This window comes from Centruroides sculpturatus, unplaced genomic scaffold (genome assembly GCF_000671375.1).
Source record: "Centruroides sculpturatus isolate CEXI.00-Female unplaced genomic scaffold, Cexi_2.0 scaffold363, whole genome shotgun sequence".
Lineage (NCBI taxonomy): Eukaryota > Metazoa > Arthropoda > Arachnida > Scorpiones > Buthidae > Centruroides > Centruroides sculpturatus.
The window spans coordinates 602,075-618,408 of NW_019384701.1; the positions used below are offsets into that span (position 1 = coordinate 602,075).

Genomic DNA, 16,334 nt, shown 5'->3' on the forward strand with positions numbered 1-16,334 from the left:
TTATTAACTTGATAATTAACTGAAAAAAATATTAATCATTTTTGAATTACTTCTACAGATCAATAAGCTTCAGAAGAATATTCAAAGCAATTCCATGAGAAATCTCTAAAAATCAATCCTGGTTTTCAACCTAAAACTTAAAATATATTTTTTTCTAAAGTAATTTTTGAATCATATCTTTATTATTGGAGACTGTTGTGAGGTCCCGGAAATAGCCCCCCAAAAAGAAAGATACAAAAAAACTTGTTAAGTTAAATCGTCAAGAAAGCAAATTATATAAGTATTGAATTGGCGATACCAGACTTTGATGTCAGCGCTCATAAAGAATAATGGGAAAAACAAAATTTTAGATAAAAGAAGAAAATTTAAAATATTAAAGTTAAGACGCAGTGTAGAAAGCAAAACGAAACTAGAAAAAAATATCAAAATGAGCGTAGGTGTCATAGTCAACAATTAAACACGATCAGAGTCGAAAATGATGGTGTCGGATAAACCATCTCCAGCCGACCTTTCTCGCGAACCTTACAAAGCTCCATTTACACCTGGAGACAGGTGGAAGACCAATTAGAAAACGATGATGTAAGGTCTATCCAATTAGCAAAAAGCCGATCCCAAAAAAGTCATAAAAGCACCAATTCCAAGGACAACAGGACTTCCACTAAGCTTCCACTAAGACTTTCACTAGACTTCTTTTGTGTTCGTGTATCTCCGGTTTTTTTTTGTGCATCCTTTCGTCTTTTGTGCACCGACTTTCGAGACTTCGAACTTTTTGCTCAACACTGTCCATGGGCCCCTATGACGCTGGACCAGATTGTCGCCGAAAATCCCGACGACGCAAGACCAGCACCGACGTCAAAAATTTCCAACAACACAGGACCTTGCCAACGAGAGACTTTATGTAAGCATTATCGTTTGGAATAAACGGTTTACCTTTGTAAAACACTTGTATTTGCTACCTTTAAAAACCGCCACCCACATACGCGTAGACCGTAGACCATCCCGATGGTAGGGAAAAAAAATCTCCCCCCAATCGGCGTTCTTACACTGTCGCATTAAAAAACATCAGGTTATTTTGCAGATTTTGTCTAATAAAATCTATAAACATTAAAATTCAGAATCAATGTAGTAATGAGTTAAAAGTATATTTGCATTGAGAAGCATATAAATTAAAAGGAACAAGTACTTTCTGCCTAAATTCTTTAACATAAATTCTGCCTAAATCATTTAACATAAACATTTTTATTATTTCCTTTTCTTCTTTTTCCTGTGTTTTGATTTTACTAGTTCGTTGTCTTATTTTATTTATATACATTTTAAATATATTATATTTAAAATGTATATAAATAGGCGTGTTTGAAAGATAAAAAGAACAATCAAAAGAGGAAAAGAGGTGTTAGTCAAATTGAACAGAAACAGATGTAAGTTGTAAAAAATAGTAAATAAATGTAAAAAACTGATATAATGTTAATATAATAATTTGTTTAATACAGGCTTAAGTTCACAGTAATATTGTTTTTGTTGGTTAAAATTGAATGTCCAGTAGAGTTAAAAATGAAAGAAAATCTGAAAATTGTAAGAATTTTATTAATGTATATAAATAAATAAGTTTGTCAGTAAATTTTAAATGTAATTTTAAAATTTATTTTATTGTTTTTTAATTTATGTAAAATATACTACAAAAATACCTGCTGAGGAGGGACAAATGTGTCCGAAACACAAAATTATGTGTCCAGGTATATTAAATAAAATAAAAAAATTGTTTTCTGTGAAACACTGTAGCATTAGCTGTAAAGCCAGTATAATAAGTCCTGATATTAGAAGATACCTACTTGTAGACAAAAATTTATATTTTAGTAAGAAAAGGATATTGAGGCATTTTAATTAAAGATCTAAAAGAAAACCTAAGTGTAGCAAACACCAATGATTTAGTGCCACCACAAGCAGTTAAATGTAGAAGTTAGTGCCAAGTGACTGTTAGTAGGAAGACTTATAACTACTTAATACTAATAAAACTCAACACGATCACAAATCTTAATACTACTTAACAGCTAGACAGACAGCGCGAACACAATGGCAAACTAGACAAGACAAACGGACAAACAGAGACAAACGAGCAAGACCTCAAATTTTTATTTTTTTTATTTATTTTTTTTTAAATGCCATACCTAGGACAAACCTTAACCAGACGACTAAAGCCAACAAACCCTAATCTAATTTAACCTAACCGGAAATCAAGCTAAGTGTCCCTAATCTAATTTACAACTAGGACTAACCGAATTTAGACTGAAAAAGAAGACTGAAAATAAGAATTAAAATGCAAAGTTAAAAGGCAGCTATATACCGACAGTTGAAACAAAGCAAGGAAAAGCTAATTGCCATCCATACCCCTGGAGTGAGTGCTCTCAAGAGCCACACTAAGGGATATAAATGTGAGTAGATGATGGAACATTGTACATGTGTGAATGAGTTGGTGTGGATTGCAAGGCCAGTTATACCCTTCAGAATAGCAGCTCTCATTAAACTATCCCTAATGTGATTGTACCTATTGCAGCAAAAAACTAAGTAAAGTGGTGTTTGATCCTCCTGAATACCACAATCACATTGTGGATTGTCGCCAAGGTTAAATCTATGCAAGTATTGTTTAAAGTTGTCATGTCCTGTAAGTAGCTGAGTGAGGATGTAACTAGGGTAAAAGTGGCAAAGAATCGCAGTAGTATCAATCTTGAAGATGAAAGTGTAGGTGAGACTACCAGTGATGTCATGGTCCCAGCTGTCTTGCCAGAGAATGAAGATTTGCTTCTTGATGTACAAGGTAGGAATGTAACTGAAAGTACTAGTGAGTAAAGACTTTGCAGCTTGTTTGGCAAGACGGTCAGTGGTCTCATTGCCGAGAACCCTGCATGACCTGGGACCCATAGAAAATCTATTCTAATGTTGTTGTCTAAATGTCTGAAAATGTGATGTATGAGATGGACAAGTTTTAAGCAGCTATCAGACTTCACAATCACTTCAGACTTCACAATACTGTCAGAATAAGTGCGATAGTGTAAGTAGTGTCTTTTGTCCTTCCTATGCCTAATGTGAATTAAGCTCATATAAATAGCTAAAGTGCTATTAAGCAGTGTGTACCTAGATGGAAGCAAGCATTGTGAAGCTTGTGGCCTAAGCAGCATCCACTTCGTCACCCATCTTGGAATCATCAGTGTAAATGTGGACAAGTGAACTTTGCATTTGTCACCTCAAAACAGGCTATTCTTGTACCAGCCATTCACAGGAGAGGAAATCTTTATACCTGCCCACAACAGGAGAGACAATCCTTGATTTGCTGAGTATGGAGAGATGATAAAAACAGCACTGCATGCATCTAATGGAAAATAGGCATAGAAAATGAACAAAACACAAGAACAAAGCCATCATTGGTGAGTGCTTTGTTCTTGCATTTTGTTCATTTTTTGTACCTATTTTCTGTTAGACACATGTAATGCTGTTTTTATTTTTGACCATTAGGAGTCCTCAGTCAGGTCAGGGAACACAGATATTGTCACTTTAACACCTCTGTACATCAAAAATGAAATTATGGACTACTACTTTTTTATTTTAAATGAATCCAACTTAAATGAACTTTCCATTTTCCATTAATTGTGGTGAGGAATCCAAAAATGTAATACCCTCATCCCTCATTACATTTTTGGATTCCTCACCACAATTAGTGGAAAATGGAAAGTTTTATCAAAATTGGCTCATTAAATTTTGAGAAAATAAATTAATTCTATACGCCTGTAAAAGATGTGCTAGCAACCATGGAACATATGTGCAGTACCGTTTTGTTGTGCGTGCTCATGCAACAACCTTATATCTCAAAAACAAAGTCATGGAACCATTTTTTATTACATTTTTGAATTCTTCATTGAAATTAATGGGAAATTGCAAAGTTTAATAAAAATCAAACAAACAGATTTTGACAATGAGCACAATTCCATAAGCCAGATAAAAGAGGTTTCACTACTGCTCTGCCTCAGTTAAGATTTGACTGTATAATAAACTTCTTAATTCATTTTTTAAATATTTTTTCTGTGTTTTTAAAAAGTTATTGTTTGACAATTAAAATATAATAAAATAATAATTAAAATTTACTTCTCTTCAGAATTTTGCACCTACCTGGCTCGGGTGCTTTGTAAATGCTAACACTGTATTTAAATAAATAGGAAATGTGACAGGAACAGTTATTTCAGAATCTACACCCTGAAAAAATTTCAATTTAAAAATCAATGTATTATGATACATAGAAAATAGTTTTCAAATTTATAAATTAACAGTAATATTTATAAAGTAAAGTACATTTTATTAAAAGATCAAATATGTGTAGACAAGATATTACAACTCATACCTTACAAGCTGGTTTAATGATATTAATACTTTATTGAACTATGTAACACATATGTACTGTACAGTATTATATTAACATGAATTTTCAGTCATTAAATTTTGTGATATTAAAAACTGATACTTGTTTCATTATACTTAGCAAAACATAAGTGCAGAAAATGTGGTATGTGTGTAGATGCGTACTAGGGTTTCTCATTTCCCGGTCTTTTGCTTGTCCCAGGATTATGGGATAAAAGTGAACTATTTCCCAAGATCCCAGGACAAAATTAATTATTCTTAAGATATACAAAATATCATGAAATCAAATGATATAATTATTTTTCATTTTTAATGTAATTTAATATGTTCTGTAACCTCCAAAATCATATTGATAATGCTGTGTAAGATATATATTAAAACCTTTCAATTATGTAGAAATTTTCACAAATAGAAAAAATTTATTAAAGTTTGCTGGAAACTGCATACAACAACAAAAACAAAATGCTTTGCGTTAAAAATTTAAAAAAAACAAACTTTAGAAAGTAATTTTCGTTTTTTAAATAAAATATAATACAAAATATTGTAAATTTTTATAAGATTTTAAAAAGCAAAGATGGTCAATACTCCAATCACTCAATCTAATTCTTATTTTAGTAATGAAAAGTCTTGCTACTGAGAATGCCCTTTCCGATTCAATTGATGTGAGTGGAATCATGTTTAATGCATTTAAGAGAAGATAAATAATATGTGTTTTTCATCTGTATCCTGAAAGATTTCTAGTTCATTTTCGCGATTGTAGTACTTCTTTTGTTTTCTAGTATTCTTGATTTGTCTACCTTGACTGCTTTAATAGAAACATCATAGCCCAATAATTTGGCAGTTCGTTTATCTTTAATAATCAGGTTATGAAGAAAAACTTCATACTTGCAGACTTCGTACTCGTTTGTATCCTTGCCCAATTTGCACAACTTGGCGTTACACAGTTATTGAAGCTACTAGGCATGGTTAAAAATTAAGACAGCATAAGCACAATTATTCCAGATATTACAGGTAAAGAATTTTGAGAGTCCTGCCACAAATAAGCTACATATTGATTAATGACCATTTGTGACATGCCATAACGAGTAAAAATTAAAAAAATCTAATAAGTAGGTTTAAAATTAATAAATACAAATGTATTCTGACATTTTATGAGTTAATTATACTTTCTATTTACAAAATTTCCTCAACCTTAACACAAAATAATAAAAAAAGTGAAATTTTAAGAAATTTGCATGATTTCCCGGGTTAAAAGAACAATCGGGATCCCATTTGAGAAACCCTAATGTGTACATGGTCTGCAGAAAAGCTCACCTCTCTAACCTGGACACCCACTAACTTAAATATTTTGGATCTTCGTCACAAGTGTCCAACTTAGCAAAGTTTTACTGTAAATGGGAATCAAATTAATAAAAAAAAATAGGAATGATATCAAGTGAAAGTTCTGATAAAGATAAAAGTGATGAAGTATTGTTTTTATAACTTTCCAAATTATTTTTTAATGCAAATTGCTAATTTTTTTGTATGCAAATAGAATTAATAATAAAAGGTCAATTTATATTCTGGTCCTAATTTTTTTTCAAATATTAAGGATTCCTAAATTGGAAGTTGACTTATATTTCAGCCAATGTGATATTTAAAAATAGCCACTTTTTAAGACTGAAACAGAATTTTTATTTTCTATTATTTTAAATTTGTTTTATTACACTAAAGCTTAAAACAATAGAAAACTGGGTGTTTTTTTCTTTTATTCTTAAAAGAATCATAATGATAAAAATTAAAAACAACAATATAACAAACCACAGATTAAAAGATATCTAATGTAATTAAAACTGTAGAATGTTTCAGTGCTGAAGTTTTAATTATGTTATTAACTTGATAGTGATAATGTTTTATACTGTTTTATATTTGTTTCTACATATTTATAATGTTTATTTATATTAACTATTTTGAATTTTGTAATTTGAATATTACATTGGAACATTTTTCTATTTTTGAATGTTTGCACATCCTGATGATGGCCTGTAAATAGCCAAAAATGTTAGATTCCAACAACCTGTTGCTTGTTATTGTGTTGATCTTCTAAGTTTAAGTGAATAAAACAATCATTTAAACATAAACATGAATCATAATGACTTCTGAAAGAATATACACTTTTCTTTCCTTGTAAACAGTGTAGGACATATGCTTTTCTAACAAAAAAAATTTTAATTTTAATATTCTTTATTTGCATTATTGTTCTTTGGCTTAAAGGCAAACATTATGCATAGTCTCTTGATAAATTCAATAATTATAGCTATCAAATTTATTGGGAGATAGCATATAATGCCTAACTCTAGACCAAATTATGACATTTAATTATTAAATAGCATTATTATAGCCTGATTTAATCCAGTAATCGTTTGAAATTAATCTAAAAATCAGGTTAATAGATGTGTATATTTGTATTGCTCTGTTTATTTAATATAAGATAATACAGAAAAATATTGTATAATAGTCAAAAAAATATATTTACCAATAGAGCATAAAGTTGTCCTCCTAATGCAATAAGAACTTGGCATAATTTTTTTAGAAAAGTATATTTCTGCTCACTAATTAAAGATGTATCTGCAGCAATACTAATGGACACACAAATTTTATTGTTTAGTTGATTAAATGCAACATCAAGTATTCATAAAATTTTCTAATAATAGGTTACAAAAATAATTTTATATGATATTTATAGTTCTTTAGTACAAATTTTATTTTATTCTTAAGTATTTTTACTGTGAAACAAACTTTAAACTCAATAAACAGATTTAATTAAAAAAGTAAAGCTATATTTTTAAATTTTAATGTTTTTAGAGATCTCAGAACTGCAATGAAAAAGAGAGAAAAACAGATATGTAATGGTGTTTTATTTTAGTACAGTTTTAAAAATATAAATTGTGTAATTCCAAGAATTATTTACATGTTTAAGTAATAATGACCATACAAACAATTTTGGGTCAATTTAAATTTGTATTTATAAATTAGAGGTTCAGACTATGTACGAAAAATTATTTAATTTTTGAGTCTATCAATTAATCCTTTTCACACCTTAGAAGTACACCTTTTACATTGATTTGAAGACATCACTTCATTAAAAACAAATAACAATAGGTAAATTTTACATTATTAAAAATGATCAGACGCCAACCTTTCATTTTAAATTCTGACGCCTTAACATTAAAAAATTAAGTAAATCTTCTCATCCAACTGTCAAGTTTTATACCATTTGTATCAGGTTCAAGCCCTCTAGTGGTGTCAGTACATAGTCTGAACCTCTAATTTATAATTAGAAGAAAAATATCCTGAGTTCATCGTGAAATTGTAACTACATGCAAATCAAAGATAACTCGTATCCACCACTAGAGGGCTTGAACCTGATACAAATGGTATAAAGCTTGATAGTTGGATGAGAAGATTTACTTAATTTTTTAATGTTAAGGTGTCAGAACCTAAAATGAAAGGCTGACGTCTGATCATTTTTAATAATGTAAAATTTACCTATTGTTATTTGTTTTTAATGAAGTGATGTCTTCAAACCAATGTAAAAGGTGTACTTCTATGGTGTGTGAAAAGGATTAATTGATAGACTCAAAAATTAAATAATTTTTCGTACATAGTCTGAACCTCTAATTTATAATTAGAAGAAAAATATCCTGAGTTCATCATGAAATTGTAAATTTGTATTCTTTTTCAAATTCCAGCAAGAGACAGACGGTAAACAACTTGAAGATAAAAAGAATTCTTTATTAAAAATGACCAACAATATGACATTAAAAAACACACACTTTATACACTTGATGCCAACCTTTTCTTGTAGGATCTGACACCTACACAATACTAAAAGTTTTCACAACATCAGTTGTACTTAAAACCACTCTGATGATTTAAATTGACCCAAAATTGTTTGTATGGTTATTATTATTTAAATACTTTTAAAAATATTAAAAATAATGAATACTTTTCACAGATTAATATTAACAATATGATTTCCTTAAATTTAACAACATTAAGTAATATTTCATTAACATGTACAGTTATTCTTCTCCAAACATCATAAGTTCCTAAAATATTTTACAATGGGTACATTTCAGTATGCATCAGTCTCAGCCAAAATGGTACACCAGTGAACAGGTTAATAGGCTTTTACCAGAACATCTGGTCACCTAAAATGATGGCAGAAGGAAACAGCTATATTGGCATTTGAAGACTTACTTTGTCAAAATAACTTTATGATATGAATCAGTTGCTCCACCAATAAACACATTGATGAATATTGCAATACATTTTAGTATATATCATGTTTCATAGAGGCAGTATTTGATGCATACAGGAATGTACCAAATGTCAAAATCTATAATTTTGTGAGATAGTATATCTTTGAAAAAAATAAGCTTAAAAAAATTGTAGTAAAATTAATAAATTTTAAATGATTTAGTCACAAGTTTATATAGAAATAATTTTTACTAAAATGTTAACAAAAATAATTAACAACATTAATAAAAGTCAATTATTAAATCTCAATTCTTCAAATTTGATATTTAGTATATATTTTATTTAATTTTAATCAATCATAATTTTATTGTTTATATATTTACCTTGCAGCTGAATAAATAGAAGACATTGCTGGCTCACTGAACAGAGTGAGAAGAGGTTTCCTATCTTCTGTTTTTCCCTTAAAGATAAAAGATAAATAGTCAAATTTATTTACAAAGTTATAAATATTCAATAAATAAAATAATATGAATATATCTTATCTATTTGTACATTCTAAATTATAGGCTATAAAAAATAAAACAAGATAAATTAACCACTTATATGTATTTGAATATAATAACCAAATAACATATGTGCTTCTTAATAATTAAGATATACTCCAGAAATATGTTGTTAAGTAAACACTATAGAGTGTACTTAGATATCTTTTACAGTCTAGCCTACTACTCATATAGGCTACATGCAGCACAACTTTAACACAATGTAAGTATTTATTTGCATATCTAAACATATCTAATCATAGAAAAGTTATGGCAGGCTACAGATTTTTAAGTTCTGTTATAATCTTTTTGGACATCTACATATGGGTATGTGCCATCATTATTATTAATTAAGCAGTACATACCAAAATAATTTTTTAGTGTATATTATTTCTTTTACAAAATACAGGGAAAGCCCCAAAAAATGTATCGTAATTAAATTAACTAAAATTTACTAAATATTAGTTTTCAAAGCATTACAACATCTAATATCAGCAATTCAAATTCTGTACTTATTATTTCATTAGGATTAATGTAAATTATAATTTGACAAACTATATTACATTATTATGCTTATAACTATATATTTTTAATTTATTTGTAATAATAAACTCTAAATTAAATTCTAAGACACAGTATATTTGACAACACATTCTTTTAATATCAAGAAACCTCATTGATTCTATTGAAGATTGTTTCTCCTACCTTACGACCTGCAATTAATAATAAGCATTCTGCAGCATGTAACTGCAAGACGTCATCTTCTAAAATATTCCACAATACTGGCAAAAGAAGACTTTCTCCGGCAATAATGTGTGAAATTGGAATCCATTCTACAAATCCGGCAAGAGTTAATAAAATTGTACTAGACAATCTGCAATGCTCCATTGCCTAAAAATGTAAATAAAGAATTGTTTAATATGATATTATATTAAATTTCTTTACAGAATTTCATGTCATAATCACACAGTAAAATTTTTTGAAGAATTAAATAAAAATTATCAATTTAACTACACAGTATATGCAATAAATATTGGAATATTTATATTTAATCATAGGCTGCTAAGTTCCAATCTTAGATTTTCTCTAAGCAAGCAGTCAAGAAAACACATGAATATCTAAGACTAAATAAAGATTATTTAGAATTATTAAAAAGACCAAATTATTAATGGCAAATTAATTTATTATTAAATGCAAACTGTTTTAATCAACAAAAATAAAAAAATAATATTGATAATGTTAAATTACAATTATCAAACAATTAAGCAGGTCAAAAACATTTCCATGAGATATTTTAATAAAAACAAATGATTTCATCTGTATCAAATAGACATCATCAGGCTATATCAGTGATTCCCAAAGTGTGTTTAGCAATGCCCTAGGGAGCCGTGGCTTCCCCACATGGTCATCACGAAATGTTATAAAATTTTTATAATTTTACTTCCACTTTCAATTCAATGTAATAAAACGCAACATCTAGCACACCTAGTGCAAATCATTAACTCAGTAATAAAGGTTGCACACAGAATCGCAAAATGTAAGAAGCCTCATTCTATCAGCTGCTGTAGATATGGTGAACATTATGATTGATGAGTCTGCTGGGATGCAGCTTTTGTCCAATAATACCATCAGTCACAGAATATAGCACATAACAAAGGACCTCCACTGTCCAGTTAATTGAAAGAATAAAAAGGAAGGAATTTGGGTTGTGGTGGATGAAGCTATGGATAATAATAATGATGCTTACTTGATTTGCTATGTACAGTTTATAGATTGTAAAAACATTGCAGAAGACTTTCTCTTTTGTAAAAGTATTACCTCTGGTGCTAAGGCTCACAACTTGATATTTTTATATCTGAAAATAATTTAGAGTGGACCAAATGCATTCATATCTGAACTGATGATGCTCGTTCTATGTTCGGGTGTTATGGAAGACTGCAAGCACTTTTTCAAAGCAAAGACCACGATAGACTGTGGACTGATTGCGTTATTCACAGGGAAGCACTCGGATCAAAATATCTGAGTCCTACATTGAACCAGGCCTTAGAATATGTAGTAAATGTAGTAAACTTTATAAAAAATTCGGCTGTTGAAAGCAAGATTTTTCAAAAAAACTGAGGATATGGGATCTGAGCACACATCTTTGTTGTACTACAGCACTTCAAGAAAGTACAAAACATTATCACAAGAGAGCGATCTCAAAGTAATGTTTTGTCTCATGCATTTGAACAGTGACAGGAAATTCATATTTTTCTTAAAGACCACCACAACTATCCCGAAAATTTTGTAAATGAAGATTTTATGATAAAACTAGCATACTTATGTGATATTTTTGAACAGCTGAATGCTCTGAATCTCTCCCTGCAGGGAAGCAACATGCACCATTTAAAGTCAATTGAGAAAATTTTGGCTTTTATAAAAAAATTCAAACTATGGAAAAGAAAAATAGATGAAGACAGAGGAAAAGAATGTTTCCTCCTGTTGCAACAGAGTTTTTGACCTCCAATGGAATTGATTTCTCTCGAGGTATGAAATCTATTTTTGAAGAACATTTATCACAGCATATCACCACCTGGTTTGAAAAATATTTTCAAAATAATATCGATAAATTTGCATGAATTCAACATCCATTTAATGCTAATTCTCTATCTGAATTTACTGCGCTGCAGAAGAAGAGAATCTTATTGAGTTGTCTTCCCATTGTACATTGAAAACAAAATTTTGTAGCATGGAATTAACTGAATTTGGATATCAGTAAATGATGAATATCCTTACAGAGTGGCAAAGCTCAGAGAATATTAATTCTATTTGTGACTTCTTATTTGTGCAAAGCTGAGTTTATTGCTGTGATAAAAACTAAGCATTGCATGAAAATCAATGTGGAGAAGGAAATGAGGATGGATGTGTCCAGTTTGATTCCAAGATTTGAGAAAATGTGCAATGATCAGCTGAATCATCCCTCCCACTAATTATAATTAATTGAATTTGTTCAATTACATTTTTTTGTTATCTTAAATACATGTTTTATTTATTTTTTACTTAATGTCCTAACTCTTTAACTTAAAAAACTATTGGCTATTTCACAAATTTTACTTGTTAGAATTTGACATAGGATGCCTTGAGAAAACCTGGATTTAGCAAGGATGCCATGAATCAAAAAAGTTTGAGAACCACTGGGCTATATAGATTAAATATCTATTCTATTTTGTGTTCAAAGATTATTTTGTGTTTGATCTAAACAACCTGATCTAAATAATGATATAATTGAAAAAAAATAACTTAATAAAGTGACATTACATTATTTTGTGCCACTCATAAGTTTGATTAAACTGTATATTATTATTCCTTAATATTAAGATAATGTTAATTGTAATCTACAGATCATTTAAAATAAATTCTACTTAAGTATTAGATTAGCAATACTAAAAAGTAATTTTAGTATTGCTAATCTAATACTTATGTAGAATCTAATCTTAATATAATTTTTAGTATATACATAGTTTATTTCAAATACATTTGTTAAATAATTAGAAAAATATTCACAATTTTAAAAACTGTCTACAGATTTTCTTTATAAAATAAAAAGTAAAGGATAAAGACAAAAGAATTCTTCTTTATATACCATCCAATATAAGAAATAAATACATCTATTTCTAATTCATCAAAACATGCTTTAATACACATTTGGACATGGCTAAGTAGCCTCAAAATAAAGATATATTAATACAATGTTATCAATATTTTAGTATTTATTATATTCTTGTTGTTGTATAAGGTATGAAAAAGATTTCTATTCTGCATTTAATTACAGTCATCATCCTATTACCATATATTTTTTATTTTATTAATTTTTTTTTNTATAATACAAAATATTGTAAATTTTTATAAGATTTTAAAAAGCAAAGATGGTCAATACTCCAATCACTCAATCTAATTCTTATTTTAGTAATGAAAAGTCTTGCTACTGAGAATGCCCTTTCCGATTCAATTGATGTGAGTGGAATCATGTTTAATGCATTTAAGAGAAGATAAATAATATGTGTTTTTCATCTGTATCCTGAAAGATTTCTAGTTCATTTTCGCGATTGTAGTACTTCTTTTGTTTTCTAGTATTCTTGATTTGTCTACCTTGACTGCTTTAATAGAAACATCATAGCCCAATAATTTGGCAGTTCGTTTATCTTTAATAATCAGGTTATGAAGAAAAACTTCATACTTGCAGACTTCGTACTCGTTTGTATCCTTGCCCAATTTGCACAACTTGGCGTTACACAGTTATTGAAGCTACTAGGCATGGTTAAAAATTAAGACAGCATAAGCACAATTATTCCAGATATTACAGGTAAAGAATTTTGAGAGTCCTGCCACAAATAAGCTACATATTGATTAATGACCATTTGTGACATGCCATAACGAGTAAAAATTAAAAAAATCTAATAAGTAGGTTTAAAATTAATAAATACAAATGTATTCTGACATTTTATGAGTTAATTATACTTTCTATTTACAAAATTTCCTCAACCTTAACACAAAATAATAAAAAAAGTGAAATTTTAAGAAATTTGCATGATTTCCCGGGTTAAAAGAACAATCGGGATCCCATTTGAGAAACCCTAATGTGTACATGGTCTGCAGAAAAGCTCACCTCTCTAACCTGGACACCCACTAACTTAAATATTTTGGATCTTCGTCACAAGTGTCCAACTTAGCAAAGTTTTACTGTAAATGGGAATCAAATTAATAAAAAAAAATAGGAATGATATCAAGTGAAAGTTCTGATAAAGATAAAAGTGATGAAGTATTGTTTTTATAACTTTCCAAATTATTTTTTAATGCAAATTGCTAATTTTTTTGTATGCAAATAGAATTAATAATAAAAGGTCAATTTATATTCTGGTCCTAATTTTTTTTCAAATATTAAGGATTCCTAAATTGGAAGTTGACTTATATTTCAGCCAATGTGATATTTAAAAATAGCCACTTTTTAAGACTGAAACAGAATTTTTATTTTCTATTATTTTAAATTTGTTTTATTACACTAAAGCTTAAAACAATAGAAAACTGGGTGTTTTTTTCTTTTATTCTTAAAAGAATCATAATGATAAAAATTAAAAACAACAATATAACAAACCACAGATTAAAAGATATCTAATGTAATTAAAACTGTAGAATGTTTCAGTGCTGAAGTTTTAATTATGTTATTAACTTGATAGTGATAATGTTTTATACTGTTTTATATTTGTTTCTACATATTTATAATGTTTATTTATATTAACTATTTTGAATTTTGTAATTTGAATATTACATTGGAACATTTTTCTATTTTTGAATGTTTGCACATCCTGATGATGGCCTGTAAATAGCCAAAAATGTTAGATTCCAACAACCTGTTGCTTGTTATTGTGTTGATCTTCTAAGTTTAAGTGAATAAAACAATCATTTAAACATAAACATGAATCATAATGACTTCTGAAAGAATATACACTTTTCTTTCCTTGTAAACAGTGTAGGACATATGCTTTTCTAACAAAAAAAATTTTAATTTTAATATTCTTTATTTGCATTATTGTTCTTTGGCTTAAAGGCAAACATTATGCATAGTCTCTTGATAAATTCAATAATTATAGCTATCAAATTTATTGGGAGATAGCATATAATGCCTAACTCTAGACCAAATTATGACATTTAATTATTAAATAGCATTATTATAGCCTGATTTAATCCAGTAATCGTTTGAAATTAATCTAAAAATCAGGTTAATAGATGTGTATATTTGTATTGCTCTGTTTATTTAATATAAGATAATACAGAAAAATATTGTATAATAGTCAAAAAAATATATTTACCAATAGAGCATAAAGTTGTCCTCCTAATGCAATAAGAACTTGGCATAATTTTTTTAGAAAAGTATATTTCTGCTCACTAATTAAAGATGTATCTGCAGCAATACTAATGGACACACAAATTTTATTGTTTAGTTGATTAAATGCAACATCAAGTATTCATAAAATTTTCTAATAATAGGTTACAAAAATAATTTTATATGATATTTATAGTTCTTTAGTACAAATTTTATCTTATTCTTAAGTATTTTTACTGTGAAACAAACTTTAAACTCAATAAACAGATTTAATTAAAAAAGTAAAGCTATATTTTTAAATTTTAATGTTTTTAGAGATCTCAGAACTGCAATGAAAAAGAGAGAAAAACAGATATGTAATGGTGTTTTATTTTAGTACAGTTTTAAAAATATAAATTGTGTAATTCCAAGAATTATTTACATGTTTAAGTAATAATGACCATACAAACAATTTTGGGTCAATTTAAATTTGTATTTATAAATTAGAGGTTCAGACTATGTACGAAAAATTATTTAATTTTTGAGTCTATCAATTAATCCTTTTCACACCTTAGAAGTACACCTTTTACATTGATTTGAAGACATCACTTCATTAAAAACAAATAACAATAGGTAAATTTTACATTATTAAAAATGATCAGACGCCAACCTTTCATTTTAAATTCTGACGCCTTAACATTAAAAAATTAAGTAAATCTTCTCATCCAACTGTCAAGTTTTATACCATTTGTATCAGGTTCAAGCCCTCTAGTGGTGTCAGTACATAGTCTGAACCTCTAATTTATAATTAGAAGAAAAATATCCTGAGTTCATCGTGAAATTGTAACTACATGCAAATCAAAGATAACTCGTATCCACCACTAGAGGGCTTGAACCTGATACAAATGGTATAAAGCTTGATAGTTGGATGAGAAGATTTACTTAATTTTTTAATGTTAAGGTGTCAGAACCTAAAATGAAAGGCTGACGTCTGATCATTTTTAATAATGTAAAATTTACCTATTGTTATTTGTTTTTAATGAAGTGATGTCTTCAAACCAATGTAAAAGGTGTACTTCTAAGGTGTGAAAAGGATTAATTGATAGACTCAAAAATTAAATAATTTTTCGTACATAGTCTGAACCTCTAATTTATAAATACAAATTTAAATTGACCCAAAATTGTTTATATGGTCATTATTACTTAAACATGTAAATAATTCTTGGAATTACACAATTTATATTTTTAAAACTGTACTAAAATAAAACACCATTACATATCTGTTTTTCTCTCTTTTTCATTGCAGT

At 28.3% G+C, this 16,334-nt stretch overlaps 1 protein-coding gene across 1 annotated transcript in view; it reads right to left on the reverse strand.

Annotated features, from left to right (window-relative positions):
• LOC111627567 (exportin-5-like) overlaps nucleotides 1–10,098 on the reverse strand; it is a 40,086-nt gene extending 29,988 nt beyond the window's left edge. Inside the window, exons 1-4 of the mRNA XM_023371168.1 lie at nucleotides 9,894–10,098; nucleotides 9,030–9,106; nucleotides 6,920–7,022; nucleotides 4,159–4,242 (exon numbers count right to left, since the gene is read on the reverse strand). Of these exons, the coding sequence (XP_023226936.1) occupies nucleotides 4,159–4,242; nucleotides 6,920–7,022; nucleotides 9,030–9,106; nucleotides 9,894–10,076 (447 nt within the window). The 5' untranslated portion in view covers nucleotides 10,077–10,098. The remainder of the gene's footprint in view (nucleotides 1–4,158; nucleotides 4,243–6,919; nucleotides 7,023–9,029; nucleotides 9,107–9,893) is intronic.
• Between the last annotated feature and the right edge of the window lie 6,236 nt (nucleotides 10,099–16,334).